The 16,305-nt window shown below is 40.3% G+C and overlaps 1 protein-coding gene across 20 annotated transcripts in view; it reads left to right on the plus strand.

Annotated features, from left to right (window-relative positions):
- cac (calcium voltage-gated channel subunit cacophony) overlaps positions 1-16,305 on the plus strand; it is a 151,679-nt gene that overhangs the window by 95,078 nt on the left and 40,296 nt on the right. For 13 of the 20 annotated variants that reach the window (XR_016379743.1, XM_089861926.1, XM_089861935.1 and 10 more), the window contains 20 exons: positions 3,750-3,856; positions 3,926-4,065; positions 4,608-4,714; positions 5,862-6,017; positions 6,272-6,495; positions 6,618-6,721; positions 6,782-6,897; positions 7,021-7,080; positions 7,566-7,658; positions 9,451-9,477; positions 12,599-12,625; positions 13,991-14,075; positions 14,166-14,293; positions 14,375-14,487; positions 14,569-14,678; positions 14,748-14,879; positions 14,965-15,037; positions 15,106-15,223; positions 15,306-15,510; positions 16,118-16,212. Coding sequence is in view for 19 of the 20 variants with exons in the window: in XM_089861926.1 (XP_089718052.1) it covers positions 3,750-3,856; positions 3,926-4,065; positions 4,608-4,714; positions 5,862-6,017; positions 6,272-6,495; positions 6,618-6,721; positions 6,782-6,897; positions 7,021-7,080; positions 7,566-7,658; positions 9,451-9,477; positions 12,599-12,625; positions 13,991-14,075; positions 14,166-14,293; positions 14,375-14,487; positions 14,569-14,678; positions 14,748-14,879; positions 14,965-15,037; positions 15,106-15,223; positions 15,306-15,510; positions 16,118-16,212 (2,220 nt within the window). In the remaining variant the exon portion in view is untranslated. Of the gene's footprint in view, positions 1-3,749; positions 3,857-3,925; positions 4,066-4,607; positions 4,715-5,526; positions 5,628-5,861; positions 6,018-6,271; positions 6,496-6,617; positions 6,722-6,781; positions 6,898-7,020; positions 7,081-7,565; positions 7,659-9,450; positions 9,478-12,598; positions 12,626-13,990; positions 14,076-14,165; positions 14,294-14,374; positions 14,488-14,568; positions 14,679-14,747; positions 14,880-14,964; positions 15,038-15,105; positions 15,224-15,305; positions 15,511-16,117; positions 16,213-16,305 lie in introns of those variants that run through there. The other 7 variants (XM_089861934.1, XM_089861939.1, XM_089861927.1 and 4 more) reach the window with 6 other exon arrangements.

A 16,305-nucleotide genomic window follows, 5' to 3' on the forward strand; every position in this document is an offset into this window, starting at 1 on the left:
TAACTTGACGACGATATTGAGGTAGCCTCAAGTTTAAAGTATCATTGTATGGGGAGCAAAAAGGGCTATAACATATTCAAAGGAGATGCCCGTATCTCTAATAGAACAAGAGTTATGGGCCTTCAAAGTTCAGTGTTAAAAATCATAAGTAACATAATAACAATAAGTGAGACGATACCATAAGTTGACGAACATTTTGCTTAATTACTCGAAACCTGTTTGACGCAACCCCAAGTTTTAAGTATGGTTGGATGGGGGGCAAATGGGACTATAACATACTCAAATGGCATCCCCGTATCTCTAGTAGAACCAGAGTTACGAGCCTCCAAAGTTGGATGTGATGCTATTCCTAAGGCATGTTTTTGTACATTTCGCTTAATTACTCGGCCCCTGTTTGTCGTAGCCCTAAGTTTTTAGTATGGTTGGATGGGGGGCAAATAGGACTATAACATACTCCCCGTGTTTCTAGTAGAACAAGAGTTACGAGCCTCCAAAGTTTAGTGTAATGCTATTCCTATGGGGGGGGGGTATGTTTTTGAACATTTTGCTTAATTGCCCGGCCCCTGTTTGCGGTACTGTTTCTTAATAAAAATAAAATGTAAAGCTTCGAAGATTTCCGTTTGTAATAAACGCAATTTCTCGTATCTACCAATATAACCTTAGTCTTAAGGCCGAGAGAAATTACACCTTCTAGGTTAGTCGCGAGTAATTAGTTGGTCCCCGCCTGGTCAATACGAGTAACTCCAGTAATCGGAGTAAAAACTTATTATGGTAATGGTCTTTGAGAAGCTGACGCATGCTCTGGGCCACCAATGAACAAGGTCGATATTACGAGGGAAAAAACCCCGATCTCACTCCCTGCAGGACTAACCGAATATACACTATCATTGCTTCGCTCGTTTAATCAGATAATCCACCGCCGCTTATCGGAATTAATTTCCTTTAGTTCTTCAAACTCGCTAACTTCGCTATATCCTTATCGCTTCTCGTGCACTAGCTCTAATAGCTGGAATGAATAAAACAAGGGGCAGGTTTCGGAAGTAAGCCTTGAAAACCGCGATACTCTCTTCTTAGAGACAATTGCTTTAAATAGAAATTCATTATAGGTAGTTTTGTTGTGCTTAAAATGAAAAGAAAAATTCTGCGAAAAACATGCAAATGAAATGCAGTTCAAAATTGACGATTTTAAATGCTTGTTAAGTAATTTCAGTCCGCTAAATATTTTTCTATTCATATTGATTGTTTTACGATCCATTGAATATTTATTTATATAATTCTGCCCGAAACGTTTGGAGTGTACTTGGGTACGAGATTTGAAGGGGCGCTGTAGCCAATGGGGTCCTTGCCTCTCCGAGTCTCCCTGTATAGATAAAGTGACGCCAGAATGACTTTGAAAGTAAGCGCTCAGCCGTCAGATGAGATTAGCTTATTGCGCCTCGATGAACCCGCATCTATCTTCCTCAAATTCTCCCGCTTTTCTATCAATCCATCCACGGCTGTAGCCGGGGCGGGTGCCGTGCCCCCTTTAATGGGGACCAATTCAAAAGCCCCGGGCCTTTATCCGCCATTGCTGATTCTCGCTGCTCGCTATTTTTACGTAACATTTGGAATTATACGTAACCCGTCATCTTAGCTATTACAACTATTAGCTATTACAACTATTTTAGTTAAACTCGAGAAAGATAAAATGTTTAGATCATTTCAGAGCAACACACAGGGGCAAGACTACCATTGGGGTATTCGTAATCGCGCCGAGAAGCGACTCCAGATGGAGCCCGAGTTCGATAAACGACTCGAGGGGTGCTAGCCAACTCGCGCTGATTCTTGGCCTGAGGCGGGTTACCCCTTTGTCGGCTTAGCCCCTGTATGTTGCTTTCTCCGTAGGTAATTTCCGAAACCGTCTATTATTTCATAATGGAATTTACCAGATGCAATTTTTGTTCGATGGATTAAAAGAGGCAATTTCTTTGAAAGCTTTTTTATAAAAAAGTATACGCGTCAGTGTTTTTCGCGGAAATATCGAGTATTGAAATATCCGCGTTATTTTAAAGTGATGGAATTAGTAAAATCATTTTCAAATTGCTTAACATTCGATCATTTTCTTCTTAGGATCGATTCCCACGGGTTAGGCCTAATCATCACACGTATGAATGAAGAGAGTGTGAAAAAATAGAACATTCTTCGTAAGCGTCTTAAATTTCATAAAGTGTTCGCTTAAGCCGAAAGAATCCCCCAAAAAGCGAGTTAAGTTATCATTATCCGATTGCGACGATGTGTCGTAACGAGCTTTAGAGTCCGCCATATAGGGGGTCGTACAGCCATCCCACTTGTCACAGTTTTTACAACTAATACTCGTTACCTTTATGGGACATTTTCTACTTTTTTTCGCCTTGGTTTTTCATCTTGGCCTGTTCGGTGCGTGGTGTTGGCTCCTTCACCTTATTTCCAGGGCTCCCCCACTTTTGTAGATTCGTTGAGGCTATTAGGAAGAAATCGATACCGTATTGCAGGCGTGTGTGGTTTCCATAGAGACGGTAAAGTTCATTCATTCTCTCTCCTATAGCGAGGGGTGATCTCTTCTCTCTCCCGGCTTTTTTTTTTCCTTTCCTTTGGATCGGGAACATACCTAATTTTTTTTGTTGACCCTAGCTCGCTTCTCACTCTTTTCGACGCTTATGGCTTTCGATATATTTTTTCTCTGACACGTTTATGGGTGCTCTAGTCGAAGTAAACGGATGACCAGCATTCTCTAATTGGGTTTAGTAATATACTTTATACAATAACCAGTGAAAAAAAAACATATTAGGCCTATGCCTATCTATACTATGTGAAAATAAAACTTGAAATATGTCTATAAATATATTACCGCGAAGGCAAACTTGAGTTGCCCGTCGGTACATTCTAATTGTCAGTTAGTCAGGCAGGACTTTGACCAGGGCTGGAAATAAGAAAAATTTCCTATTTGACTGGAAAATTTATTGGACATTGTCCACTGTCCACTGGCTTGCGCGTAAATAGTGTCGCATCTTCATAGTCAAGCTATCAAAACTTCGGAAAATGTATTGGTCTAAATGTCCAGTGACCCCCTTAGTTTTTAAAAACATTATGGGACATTTTAAAATTTTATTGGACAATGTCCAGTGTCCCGCGCTTATTTTCGGCCCTGACTTTGACAGGTATATAATTTAAGAAACTACAACGCGAGCGATTAAGTTAACATTTATTCAAGATGAACAAAATGCAATAACTCGTTAACACTCGCGTAGCCAAAAAATATCATTAAATGAAATTAGTAATTGAAATGAATATTACCAGAAGTAAATAATACTTCTCTTTGAGAGAAGTGTACCACAAAGCTGGGTGAGTGTAACGTCACTCTTCCCAACATCGGAACACTTAGAGCAAGGTTACTAAACCGAATCACATACACGATAAATAGTTCCCCCTCATCATTGCTATATCTATTAGCGTTTAAATATTTGGCAAGACGCATGCGCTTGTGCGTTTTGTCCCACGTCAAGACAATCAAGGTTTGTGGGATGATTGCTGGGGATTTAGTGCCAAAAAATTATTGAATTCACCTTACGGTGCGATGCCCATTTGTAGTTTGATGAGCGGGAAAGCAAACTAAAAGGGGGAGCCTGGGAAGAATGACGTTACATAACTAATGCAAAGGGAGGATACAGAGTGTCATCCTTCTTCTATTATCCCCTTCTGATATTACTTTACTATCCTTAACGGCATTCGCACTCCGTTTGAATACGCGGTTTTGCTCACTATCATTGCCAACTGTATAGTTCTCGCCCTAGAGGAGCATCTACCGAATCAGGATAGAACTCCACTTGCGCAGCAATTAGTAAGTTTGCATTTATTACTTTGAAAAGGAAAAATAACTTTTTCTTCCGTTTTGGTTGCGTTTTTTTAGGAAAAGACAGAGCCCTACTTTCTAGGGATTTTCTGCGTAGAAGCTTTGTTGAAAATTCTAGCTTTAGGATTTATACTACACAGCGGAGCCTACTTAAGGAATATCTGGAATATGATGGATTTTGTTGTAGTAGTGACAGGGTAAGTTACGCCTTCATTCTCTTAAACTAAAATATTCTCGGCCGAATTTTACTCGTTAAATATTGTATCGTGAACGATACTAACGAATTCTCACCAACTAAATTAGGCGTTAAATACAAATCCTTCCGCGTAGAGTTTGCAAGTTCTCTCCCCACTTGTTAAAGGAGTTTTCCTCCGCGGTCTAACCCGCTTTCTCCTTTTCATTAAAACTTGCAGAGGTTAACGGTAATAGTTAGTATAGGGCGCTGTAGGTTAGCCCCTGCACCCCTCTACGCAATTTAAAGGGACCCACCTGTAAACAAGCCACAGGCTTAGTGTGGGAATCCCTTCATAGATTATTATCATAATTGTTATCAGTGTGAATGGACCTTCAATTTTGTTAATATTGCCGGAATATAGGTTTTTTGCCATATTGCCATTGCAAACCGAGTATTTTAACCATTTTCACGACGTCAGTAGATGGTCCCAATGAAAAGAAGGATTCTATATTTTTCCCGAATTTTGAAATTTCCCAAAAAAGAAAGGTTTCTGAATCTTTTCAGGATAATGAACATAACCGTAACGAGTCAAGGTGGGGAAAATTTAGATTTACGAATGCTGAGGTCCTTCAGAGTATTACGTCCATTGAAACTAGTTTCTCGAACGCCAAGTAAGTCACCGATGACCAGTTGTGACCGGCCCCCGAACCCCCCCCCCCTCTCTGTCTCCCTATTCTATAGAATTGATTACTATTGGAAGAACCCGTCATAGAAAAAGTAGAAAATTCTGTAGATAGATTTTGTTATTTGTTATTTGAAACCCGTTTTTGGGTTTTCAAATCACTGTAGATTACGTACGAGGTATAGTTCTTTTGTATTTTGTAGTACAAGTAGAAAATCTTAGAAAATCAAATTAATTTTAGGCCAAAATTTTGAAGTCACTCCTTTAAGATATTTATATATTTATCGCGAAATTATAAATGCTGGCGTAGTTAATACGGGGTCATCACTCGATATAGATTCTCATGAAAGGCTTATCGTGACCTTTTACCCTTCGCCCGCCCATTCACCCCAATTTTAATCTTTCCTCCATCTGTCGCTACAATTTGATGAAATGTAGAATATAGTGGTGGAAATCCTTTTGAATTTCCTTTTCAAAATGAATGGACCTCAGCAGAGCAGATCAGATTCGCATTCGTCCTAGTCCGATAGACGTAGTAGTATCCCCGAAGCGGTTTGTAGATGACTGTAGATGTAGATATACTGCCTAGAGTCTATAACTAACATCTTCGTAGTATTCTTCTTAGAACACAATCACTATTAATAATCGTAGTATAGTAGATAATTTTTCAATCGTGTACTTTCTAGTTCTATTTAGTAGTAGTAGTAGTAGAAGTAGAAGTAGGCTTTTAAAACGTTTTTCTGTAGCATTAGTGGCATTCTTTTCTTTCTTCTTCTTCTTTCCCGCGTGTCCTTCTCGCAGGTTTATTACGTTCGTAGTGCCAGAGGATTTAGGCGTAGATTTGAGAACGTTACGGGCGATAAGGGTATTGAGACCGCTCAAGTTGGTCTCTGGAATTCCAAGTAAGTCCTAGTTCAACTCGCCGCGACAACGCCGAATAACTAACTGTGCCAGGCCTAACTATCGCGCGGCGTATCTTCTTTCGAAACCCGCACGTTACTTGTCCGTTGTTGATAAAAGTAGTTCTCGAAGCACGCACCTCGCTCCTAAAACGCTTATTGCCTGCCTGCCTCTATGTTGAGACGCGTTTTCACAGGCGACTAATTCGACGTTTGTTTGGGGCGGGGCGTTTGCAGGTCTTCAAGTAGTATTGAAGTCCATCATCAAGGCGATGGCGCCGTTGCTTCAAATCGGGCTTCTGGTGTTGTTCGCCATTGTTATATTTGCAATTATTGGCCTTGAATTTTACAGTGGTGCTCTTCATAAAACTTGTTACAGTAGCGTAGATACAGGTATTTCGCGTCGTTCAACGCGACAAACGCGAACAAAATAAATACCCATTAAATTCGACTACCTTTTCATCCGTTCACGGGTTACTGTTCTGACCTTCGACTTGCTGGAATGATGGTTGTAGTTGGAAACCGCAATCTTCATTCACTAGGCAATTCGAATCGCGATACGAACTACTCGGTGAACGTATGAAAGGTAGTCGAATTTAAAAGTGGGCTCTAAGATGGGGGGGTGTGTGTGGTGTGAATTTTCTCAGCGGAAATAATCACGGAGGGCGAGCAAGAGACTCCGTGCTACAAAACGGACAACCCGGATAAAGCGCCGATTGGAAGTTACACTTGTAACGATACGTACTCGATATGCGAAGAGGGCTGGATCGGTCCGAATTATGGCATAACGGGCTTCGACAATATTTTTTTCGCCATGCTTACCGTTTTCCAGTGTATTACTATGGAAGGGTGGACGGCCATTTTATATTGGGTAAGTCGTACCACCACGCGCGTCCACTTCCGGCGGCGACTAGTCCTAGCTCCTCCATCCCATCGCGTAACGCCGCCGCCATTATAAAGCCTTTCAATCGCATTGCGTTTCTCATTTGGCAGACAAATGACGCGTTAGGAAGTACCTTTAATTGGATATATTTTGTACCTCTCATCATTTTGGGATCATTTTTTATGCTCAACTTAGTACTCGGTGTTCTTAGCGGGTAAGTATCTCTAAGAAGCGTCACCGCCGCGTCATGGCCTGACGTCATTTTATCACGCAGTGAGTTTGCGAAGGAGAGAGAACGTGTAGAAAACCGCCAGGCCTTTTTGAAGCTCCGTCGACAGCAACAGCTGGAGAGAGAACTCAATGGCTACGTCGAATGGATATGTAAGGCGGGTACGTATTGTCAACTCTATTGTCCATCTCGTAACGTCGTCCGTCTAGGCTAACGCCGCTTCACCAATGGTTACTATATTTGACCATGACTTTCCTAACGACGTAATTGTTCAAATATTTCAGAGGAGGTGATATTGGCGGAGGAAAGAACGACGGAGGAAGAAAAAATGCACATAATAGAAGGTAAGATTCCCTTCAGGGTTCGTACAAACCTCAGGGAAAACAGGGATAACCTTGTAAAATCTGGGAAATAGTTGACAAAAACCTCAGGGAAATTTAGAATTTTTAGTGAAATTCAGGGAAATCAGGGAAATTTGCGACAAACAGGGGCCGAGTAATTAAGCAAAATGTTCGTAAACACACCCCCCTCCATAGGATTAACATTACACCCAACTTTGGAGGCTCATAACTCTGGTTCTACTAGAGATACGGGGATGTCCTTTGAGAATGTTATGGTCCTATTTGCCCCACCTCCTCCTTCGTTAACATTTGCTCCATAGGATACTCCATATACGGGAAAAACCTGGAAATCTCGGGGAAATTTGTTTTCCAAAAGTTGTACATATGAACACCCTGGATGATACCAATGACTTGCAATGTTCCTTCTTCACCCTTAACCCTTTTAACTAGGCCTAATTCTTTCCTGTATTCTTGTTTGTCGTTTACAGCGAGGAGGCGAGCCGCGGCTAAACGCAAAAAGTTAAAAAGCATGCATAGTAAAAGCACGGACGAAGAAGAAGAGGAGGAAGTTGAAGACGAGGGTAAGCCCAAATATTTTTACTCCCTTCTTCTTCTTTCGTTCAAATTTCTCCTCAAATTGTTAAAAGATATTTATTTCTTCGTCAAACCTATGGTTTTTTCTTCCGTTCTTTGTCACTCACTGGTTTTAGGGGTTTTAACTTAAGACACCTTTAAAATTAATATTGAACCTAAAACTAGAGAAGAATTATAGAAATTGAAAACAAAATCGGATCGGCATATATTTTTCCCAGTCCAGTACCTACATATCGCCGTGCAGGTTCTTGTTTAGTTGAATCCTAACCAATTGGATTAAACAAAAATATTTAGGGCCTACGTGTAGGGTTAAGAACGAGATATCAGGACATAAGTCAAAGGGAAAGTAAATTTCCCGCGCCTATATTCGGAAGTAACGAAGAAGGAAGGAAACTACGTAGGACAATCCGAGGGGTCGGACGTTTAGGAAAAAGTCTACGGGATTTCGAAATCCAATTTGATTTCGTCGGATTTTGTTTGATTTCAGAATTCGATAAAATCCAATGGATTTCATCGAATTTTGAGATTTTTCCCGTGATTCCGTCGGTTTTTGCTATTTTTACCGTGATTTCGACTGATTTTGCGATATTTCCCTTTATTTCGTTGGATTTTGAGGTTTTTCGCGTGATTTCCTCGGATTTTGAGATTTTCCCCGTAATTTCGTCGGATTTTGTGATTTCTTTTGATTTCGTTGGATTTCGTGAATTTTGTAATGGATTTCACAATTTCTTTACTGATTTCGTGATTTCCCTTCTGATTTCGTGATTTCCCTTCTGGTTTTGTGATTTTTTTTTTACTGATTTTATGATTTCTTTACTGATTTCGTGATTCGGCTGCTGATTTCGGATTTTTTATTTGATTTCGCTAAATTGGATTTCACGGGTAGCGTACGGGATTTCATGAATGACCGACCCCTCGGGACAACCCGCGCGTATCTTCGGAAGTAGGACAATAAGGTTTCTATTAAAAGCCTGAATAAGTTTCCGAAAGTGTTATATCTTCTTAATACGACGTAAAAATTGAGCAAGTTGTTGCTGACACGTGGTACGCGCACGCTTTCAACCTTCACCGATCGCCGCGGTGGCACTTCACTTACACCGGCGTTTAGTCGCTCACAAAATGCTCGAGAAGGGACACTAAGGGCTATTTGGTATTAACGGAAGTAAGATAAGGGACTAGAAGTACTGAGCTAACCCCAAAGTCTTCACTCGGCGAAAGTGAATATTTTTTAAAGACACTAATGGTTGGCCCTTGGTAGCGGTTTCTGAATTTTCCCTCCAAAACGGGAGACGCTCGCGGCGGTAGACGGGGGCCGAACTAGATTCAAGCACCCGCTTCGTCCGTGTTCCGCGGCTTTAGGTTGAGGGGAACGGGGGTAGGAAATGTTTATGGAACTCGACCAACCCTGTTTTCTCTCTAGTGTAGGCGCGATGGAAGCGGCGGCGAATAAAATCCTCTCAAATTTGTTCACTAGTGCCAGAATCTAACTACTACCCAGTGCAATTTTTTGCGCATATACAGACCTTGACTACTACCAATGCTAGAGCTCTTTACTTCTAGTCCCTTAACTTACTTCTGGTGGTATTAAATTTCTAAAATTTGAACGTCGTATTTTGGGGGTTTTTTTTACTGTAACGAATTTACCGCGGGACTTTTATATTCCCTTTGCTTTAAAAAAAATTCGTTGTCATTTCGTACTAAGTTTTTTGGACATTTTGTTACTGAATGGTCAGTTTGCGAGTGACCGGTTTTTCTTCATGATCCTATACTTTGTTGCAGCTCAAGAAAAGACCGACACTGAGCAATGTAGGTAGTTCTTTTTTACGGCGAATTTTGTTACATTTTTAATAAGAGTTAATTTAGCGCGCTATATACATACATACATATATAGTATACAATTGTGTTCGCCTTATAAATAATATAGAGAAATTGGCATTCGTCGCCCGTAGATTTTACAAAAATCACTAAACGCTAAATGAGCCTTAAATAAGCTTCGATGTTAGTAGAAAATAGATGGCGCTTACCGATAACAGGGTTGCCACAGTACCTGGAAAACCTGCAAAAGTCAGGGAATTTAAAAATGGGCCCAAAAGCTCAGGGAAAAGTCAGGGAATTTTAAAAATTTCACCAAAGTCAAGGAAAAGTCAGGGAATTTTAAAAATTTCAGCAAAGTCAGGGAATTTTAAAAATTTCAGCAAAGTCAGGGAATTTTAAAAATTTCAGCAAAGTCAGGGAATTTTAAAAATTTCAGCAAAGTCAGGGAATTTTAAAAATTTCAGCAAAGTCAGGGAATTTTAAAAATTTCAGCAAAGTCAGGGAATTTTAAAAATTTCAGCAAAGTCAGGGAATTTTAAAAATTTCAGCAAAGTCAGGGAATTTTAAAAATGGGCCCAAAAGGTCAGGGAATTTTAAAAATGGGCCCAAAAGGTCAGGGAATTTTAAAAATTTCAGCAAAGTCAGGGAATTTTAAAAATGGGCCCAAAAAGTCAGGGAATTTTAAAAATTTCAGCAAAGTCAGGGAATTTTAAAAATGGGCCCAAAAAGTCAGGGAATTTTAAAAATGGGCCCAAAAAGTCAGGGAATTTTAAAAATGGGCCCAAAAAGTCAGGGAATTTAAAAATGGGCCCAAAAAGTCAGGGAATTTTAAAAATTTCAGCAAAGTCAGGGAATTTGGTTCTGAAAATTCCGTGGCAACCCTGGATAACAAATACGCGGGCTTGATTTTTATTTTAAACGTTTTGAAAAAAGGAAAAGATTCAGTATTTTTTTTTTTTTTTTGAAAATCCCCAAAACAGATAAACAGACCAAGTTTTGAACCAAAAATGATTTTTTTCTCCGCTAAATTTTTGTTAAGGGGTTTAGCTTTCCCATTGTCAAATGTCTTTTACCTGATTTTACCTGATTATCAAGGTGTGTGTTTTAATGTCCGAGTCCCATTGCCTTTTTCCAAGATATTAAATTTTTTAAAACCCATAATTTTTTGGCTTTTCGCAAAATTATGCATGAGATCATTTGGTATCGTTACCAAGCACCATCGGATAAATTTTTTCAATATATAAACATACATTTTTGCTCAATACACTTGACAATACACTTTTTCTCACAATACACTTTTTTTGACAATTTTTCACTCTAAAACACATGATTCTATATCTGAACACAACCGTTATCCTTGGTTAAATATAATGGAGTCGAAATACACTAAGTTTAGACAGGAATAGATTTAATTTTAGAAGTAGGAATGGAGAACGGTTAGTATTTACTTCAGTTATTCCGACTCATAGCCCCCCCACCCAGTATATAGCCCCCTCCCTCCAACACGTAACGAAAATTTTAAATTATCTTATTGGCTGCTCACTTCAACTACGTTTTGATGACGTTGCTGAAGGAGACGGCGGCGAAAAATAGTGACGTAATTCCTTTTTACCTCTGTCGCTATGACCCTCCCGCCTCTTCTTTCATACCCCTCCGTCCCGTGGAAGGGGGGTCCGGGACTTTGACGCGCGCGCACCCAGATTACGAGTCTGTTCTCCATTCCCACTTCTAAAATTAAAGTTATTCCTGGTTTAGAGTCAGCCATTTTGAAACGAGCGGTTTAAAGTAACAAAAGTTAATCGTAACTACGGATCAGAACACTAACATTATATACTTCTTTCAAAAGTTAATTAAAACATTATTAAATCGTTGGCGAAACTTTGAAATTCCAATATTTTGAAAAAATAAGTTTTTGCACTTTTTTCATGACGTTTTTTTTGAAAACATCGGAGCTCTGTTCCGACTCCCGAACGTTTATTGGAGATTAATTTGCGCGCAAAACCCAAAATTGGTTCAATGTTTAATTTCCTATATTGGAGCCAATTGAATATCGAGCTGCATATTAATATATACGTCTTTGAAATTTTTAAGTTTTTAATTCATTTGTGAATCGCAGTGTGAAAAAATTCCCCGCTTGCAGTTGCTGCTTCAGCTCATTTTTGCTGCCGCTGCCGCTTCCGTATAATATAATTGGCAAAAAACAGAGAACATAAACTGATTCCGTGCTTTAAAACCGATTATGTTGCTAACATGTGTTTTTTTGGCATTTTTAAGGCTGACGTTTGTTTGACACTGTATTCGGGGCCTTCCAGAGGGTTTGTGGGCCCCCAAATCGCGCCCCTCCCCTTTGAGAGAGCCCTAAACGCGTCCCTGCCCGGGGCCTTCCAGAGAGGTTGTGGGCCCCCCTTTGAGAGAGCCCTAAACGCGTCCCTGCCCGGGGCCTTCCAGAGAGGTTGTGGGGCCCCCCCTTTGAGAGAGCCCTAAACGCGTCCCTGCCCGGGGCCTTCCAGAGAGGTTGTGGGCCCCCAAATCGCGCCCCTCCCCTTTGACAGAGCCCTAAACGCGTCCCGGGCCGGGCCCCACCCTCTCGACGGCCCTGAATGTATTAAGTCTATAGTGGCTACAATTTAGCGACAAAGACGTAACGCTTTTACAAACCATCAGCCTTAAATGTCTTAATATTTGCCTTTTAAAACGTTTAATAAGAATTACAAGGTGGAACAGACACGATATAGCCGCGCATTTCTCATTTCTACATAGATTTTTTTGATATAATCGAAATTTAAACGATAATTAATTAGTTTAAGCGGAATTTAAACGATAATTAATTAATTTCAACGATAATTATCTGTTCCAAATTGTAAGCGAAATTTTTCTGAATGTTATATCTTATTTGGAATTGCTGAAGATATAATTAACGATTCAAGATTTATTTGGAATCAAAAAAAGAAGTAAAACGCACTTATTTTTCAATTCTCTTACTTTATTCTGTTTCTCTTTTTTTCATGTGCTCTCGACTCTTATTCCAAAATATAAAATCCGGCATGTCTGAAACATATATAAAATTGTTGGCCAATGTGATGCACAAAACATTCTTCCTCCCTTTCACCAGTGACAACTAAGAAGGTTAGACTGAAAGGTACAGGCACCACCGTCTCTCCCGACAACGACAATATCCACGCTCTAACCCCTAAATATTATTATATAGTTTTATATATTTCTTAATCATTCTTTGACGGAGTCGTATCGAGTCATCAAATTTTAGGGCAATTTTATATTAACAGTAATATCAGAAGGGAATAAGAGAGAAGGGACACACTTTATATCTCCATAATGCTTTACACTCGTAACAACAGTCTTACTAACCTCAAATCAACTACCCTTCACTGATTGGCTGCTATCTAACTTCTGTCGTAGCTGTGACGTCAGATAAGGGGGGGGGGGTTTGACGTATAAAAAGTAGTTTACATTGAAGGAGATAAAAATAGGGTAATGGCAGCCCTCTACCTTCGACTGTATTAAGCTCTATGGGGAAATAACACGGGGTGCCATTAGTCTATATTAAATGGCTTTAATCGTTGAATTAATATTAAAAAATCAAAATTAGTTTCAATAAAATACATACTTAAGGTTATAATTACACGAGAACGAAACATCGACAGCCCTAAGCCTTTGCAGAATGAAAATCTAGCAGACTATTAAATAGGCCGCCTGATACCACGCGGAGAACTTAAAGAACTATTTTTGCCGTAAATTGGTTAAAAGCTGTGTACTTGCGCGCTTTTCTTGAGGTTGGTCGGACTCCCGTTACCATAGCAGGCCCTAATGTCTCCCTTCTCTCTTATTCCCTTCTGGTAATATTCAACAGTAATATAAAGCTCCGTTATACGCGACAGAATTTTTAAGGAATATTCAATTTATTTTCGCGCGAATGATCACAATGTCTCACGAATCACGATTTAATATTATCACGATTTTAATATTAAGCAATGCAAAATGAAACACTTCGCAAAAGCCTCGTTCGCACTCACGCAAAATATTCAATAAAATTTCAAATTTTTATTCACTCGCTACGTCTCCGTCCGTGTTTTAATTATAAGAACCGTTTCCCCGGGGGGGGGGGCTTGGGGGGTGTGGCTCTTCCAATTAACGTACCAGTATCTGAGTTTTCTTCCTCTATAGCGTAGCCACTAATTCTTTAGTTTAGAAAAACGAAACTGTCTCCCTATTTCTCTTCATTCTCCATCGCGCTCTCTACCGATCGTAGTTTTTCGAGTTTTGTAGCCAATAACAATAGCAAGTAGACTTTTCTCCCGTTCTACGCTTTTTTGCCCTCTAAACGTGTCTCTAGTTCGCTGTCGTGTATCCCTCCGCCCGCCGTGTCCTTAGCGAGTGGTAGAATCTCTAGGTCGAGGCTGTCCACTTCTCTGTCTCTATCGGACACGTTCCGAATCCTTTCGCGGCCAAAGTGTCCTCGCTTCTGACCCCTTGTTCCGAATCGTAGGTTTTGCCAGGGCTTCCTACTTAAAAGCGAAAGTCAAGAACAAAGGAGCTTGTAAAGCGTTCTGGAGAGTAGAGAAGAGGTGTAGGTCAGTATCTTGTTGCGGCCATTCCCATTGGCCGTTCAGTCGTAAGGGTGAAAAACCACGATTCATTTTGTTTGTAATTATGATTCTCAGATTCGTCATTCGTCACGTCATAAAAACTCAAATATTTTATTGGAGTGTCATTGTACTTGTATTTTTAAATACCGCGTGCGTCGCTGTAGAACATTATCAACAGCCCCCCTGGCTGACGGATTTTTTATGTAATTATTTACTCTCTCATCATTGCAATTAAGTATCATCGCTGTTAATTAATTAATTTTTTCTGCCGCCCGCCCCCGCAGTCTATGCAGAATTTGTATTTTTGGGTCTTTTCATCTTTGAAATGTTTATTAAGGCCTACGCCTTGGGGCCTCGCATTTACTTCGAATCTTCCTTCAATCGTTTCGACTGCGTAGTCAGTATTCTTTTAATTTAAACTTATTTTATTTAATTAAACTTAATTAAAATTAAATTTAAAATGATCCTCGGTTTCCAGGTTATTATGGGGAGTATATTTGAAGTAATTTGGACAGCGATTAAAGACGAATCTTTCGGTCTTTCCGTGTTGAGAGCTCTGAGGTTACTCAGAATTTTCAAAGTCACCAAGTAAGAGTCAACTTGTTAAATGACGTATTTCCTTTAATTAACCACTATCTTCCTGGCTACTTTAATTAGGTATTGGTCTTCGTTAAGAAATTTAGTCATTTCATTATTAAGCAGTATGAGATCCATCATCAGCCTTCTATTTCTACTCTTTCTCTTCATTCTCATTTTCGCACTCCTAGGAATGCAACTCTTCGGCGGGGCGTTAGTCTTCTTCCTTTCCTAATTAATTTTATTTTAATTACATTCCATTAACTTCAATTCGTGACATCTCTCTCTGGATTTATAGCTTCAACTTTGAGGATGGAACTCCTCCGGCTAATTTCAACACATTTCCAATTGCCTTGCTCACTGTATTTCAGGTACGCCAACTGAACTGAACTGAACCGCGCGTCGCATCGTGTGTAGCGACACTATTCTTTCTCTTTAGATCTTGACTGGAGAAGATTGGAACGAAGTCATGTATAAAGGGATCGAATCCCAAGGTGGTATACATGGCGGAATGATTTACAGTCTGTACTTTATCATCCTAGTGTTGTTTGGTAATTGTATCCTTTGTGGCGTGTTATTCTTCGGGACGCGTCCGTCCATCTTGTTAGGCCTATTTTTTCCTTGACCGTCTTCTCGAAGATACGCTGTTGAACGTGTTCTTGGCCATCGCCGTAGACAACTTAGCTAACGCGCAAGAATTAACCGCTGCCGAAGAAGAGGAAGCTGAGAGGAATAAGGAAGAAATTGCCAAGGAGATCGCCGAACTAAACGCCGACCCACCCCAGGTCAACATTTGCCCGCCTTCTCCTCAGAATAACCCCGATGGGGAGAAGAATTTCAATTAGTAAGTCTCCTCCTCCCGAAATTCTTAATTCCACTCCAATAATTCAGGGCCGGATTAAAGGGGGGGGGGGGTACTGGCCCCCGGGCGTTGAGTTCCCCATCCAACCATACTAAAAACTTGGGGATCGAGTAAATAGGGGCCAAGTAATTAAGCAAAACGTAAACAATCAAACCCCTCCATAGGAATAGCATTACACCCAACTTTGGAGGCCTATAACTCTGGTTCTACTAGAGATAAGGGGATGTCCTTTGAGTATGTTATAGTCCTATTCGTCCCCCATCCAACGATACTAAAAACTTGGGGCTACGACAAACAGGGGCCGAGATATTAAGCAAAACGTAAACAAACCCCCCTCCATAGGATTAACATTACACCCAACTTTGGAGGCCTATAACTCTGGTTCTAGTAGAGATACGGGGATGTCCTTTGAGTATGTTATAGTCCAATTTCTCCCCCGTTCCAACCATACTAAAAACTTGGGGATCGAGTAAAAAGGGGCCAATTAATTGAGGAAAGCGTTCCGGGTGCCAAATTGCTTAATCCGGCCCTGCTCGAATCAAAGAGCCAATTTTTGCCGCTAAGTCATTGTCCATTTGCAATATTTTAGCGGGGACAAAGAAAATTGGAAAGGGAGCCAAGAAAAGTCGTTAGATATTACGTTGAATAGAACGACGCCATCTCGCGAAGATCTTTCTGAGGATGGTAAGTGTCCCTCATTTTAGTTTCGAAGCGACCTTAACGTAAATTGAAACAAGACGGCCCAAGGGCTCGTAATAGTAGCCACATCGTATGAGT

This window comes from Phalangium opilio, unplaced genomic scaffold, assembly GCF_054372755.1.
Source record: "Phalangium opilio isolate 3A_F unplaced genomic scaffold, DU_Popi_V2 ptg000528l_1, whole genome shotgun sequence".
In the NCBI taxonomy this organism is placed as follows: domain Eukaryota; kingdom Metazoa; phylum Arthropoda; class Arachnida; order Opiliones; family Phalangiidae; genus Phalangium; species Phalangium opilio.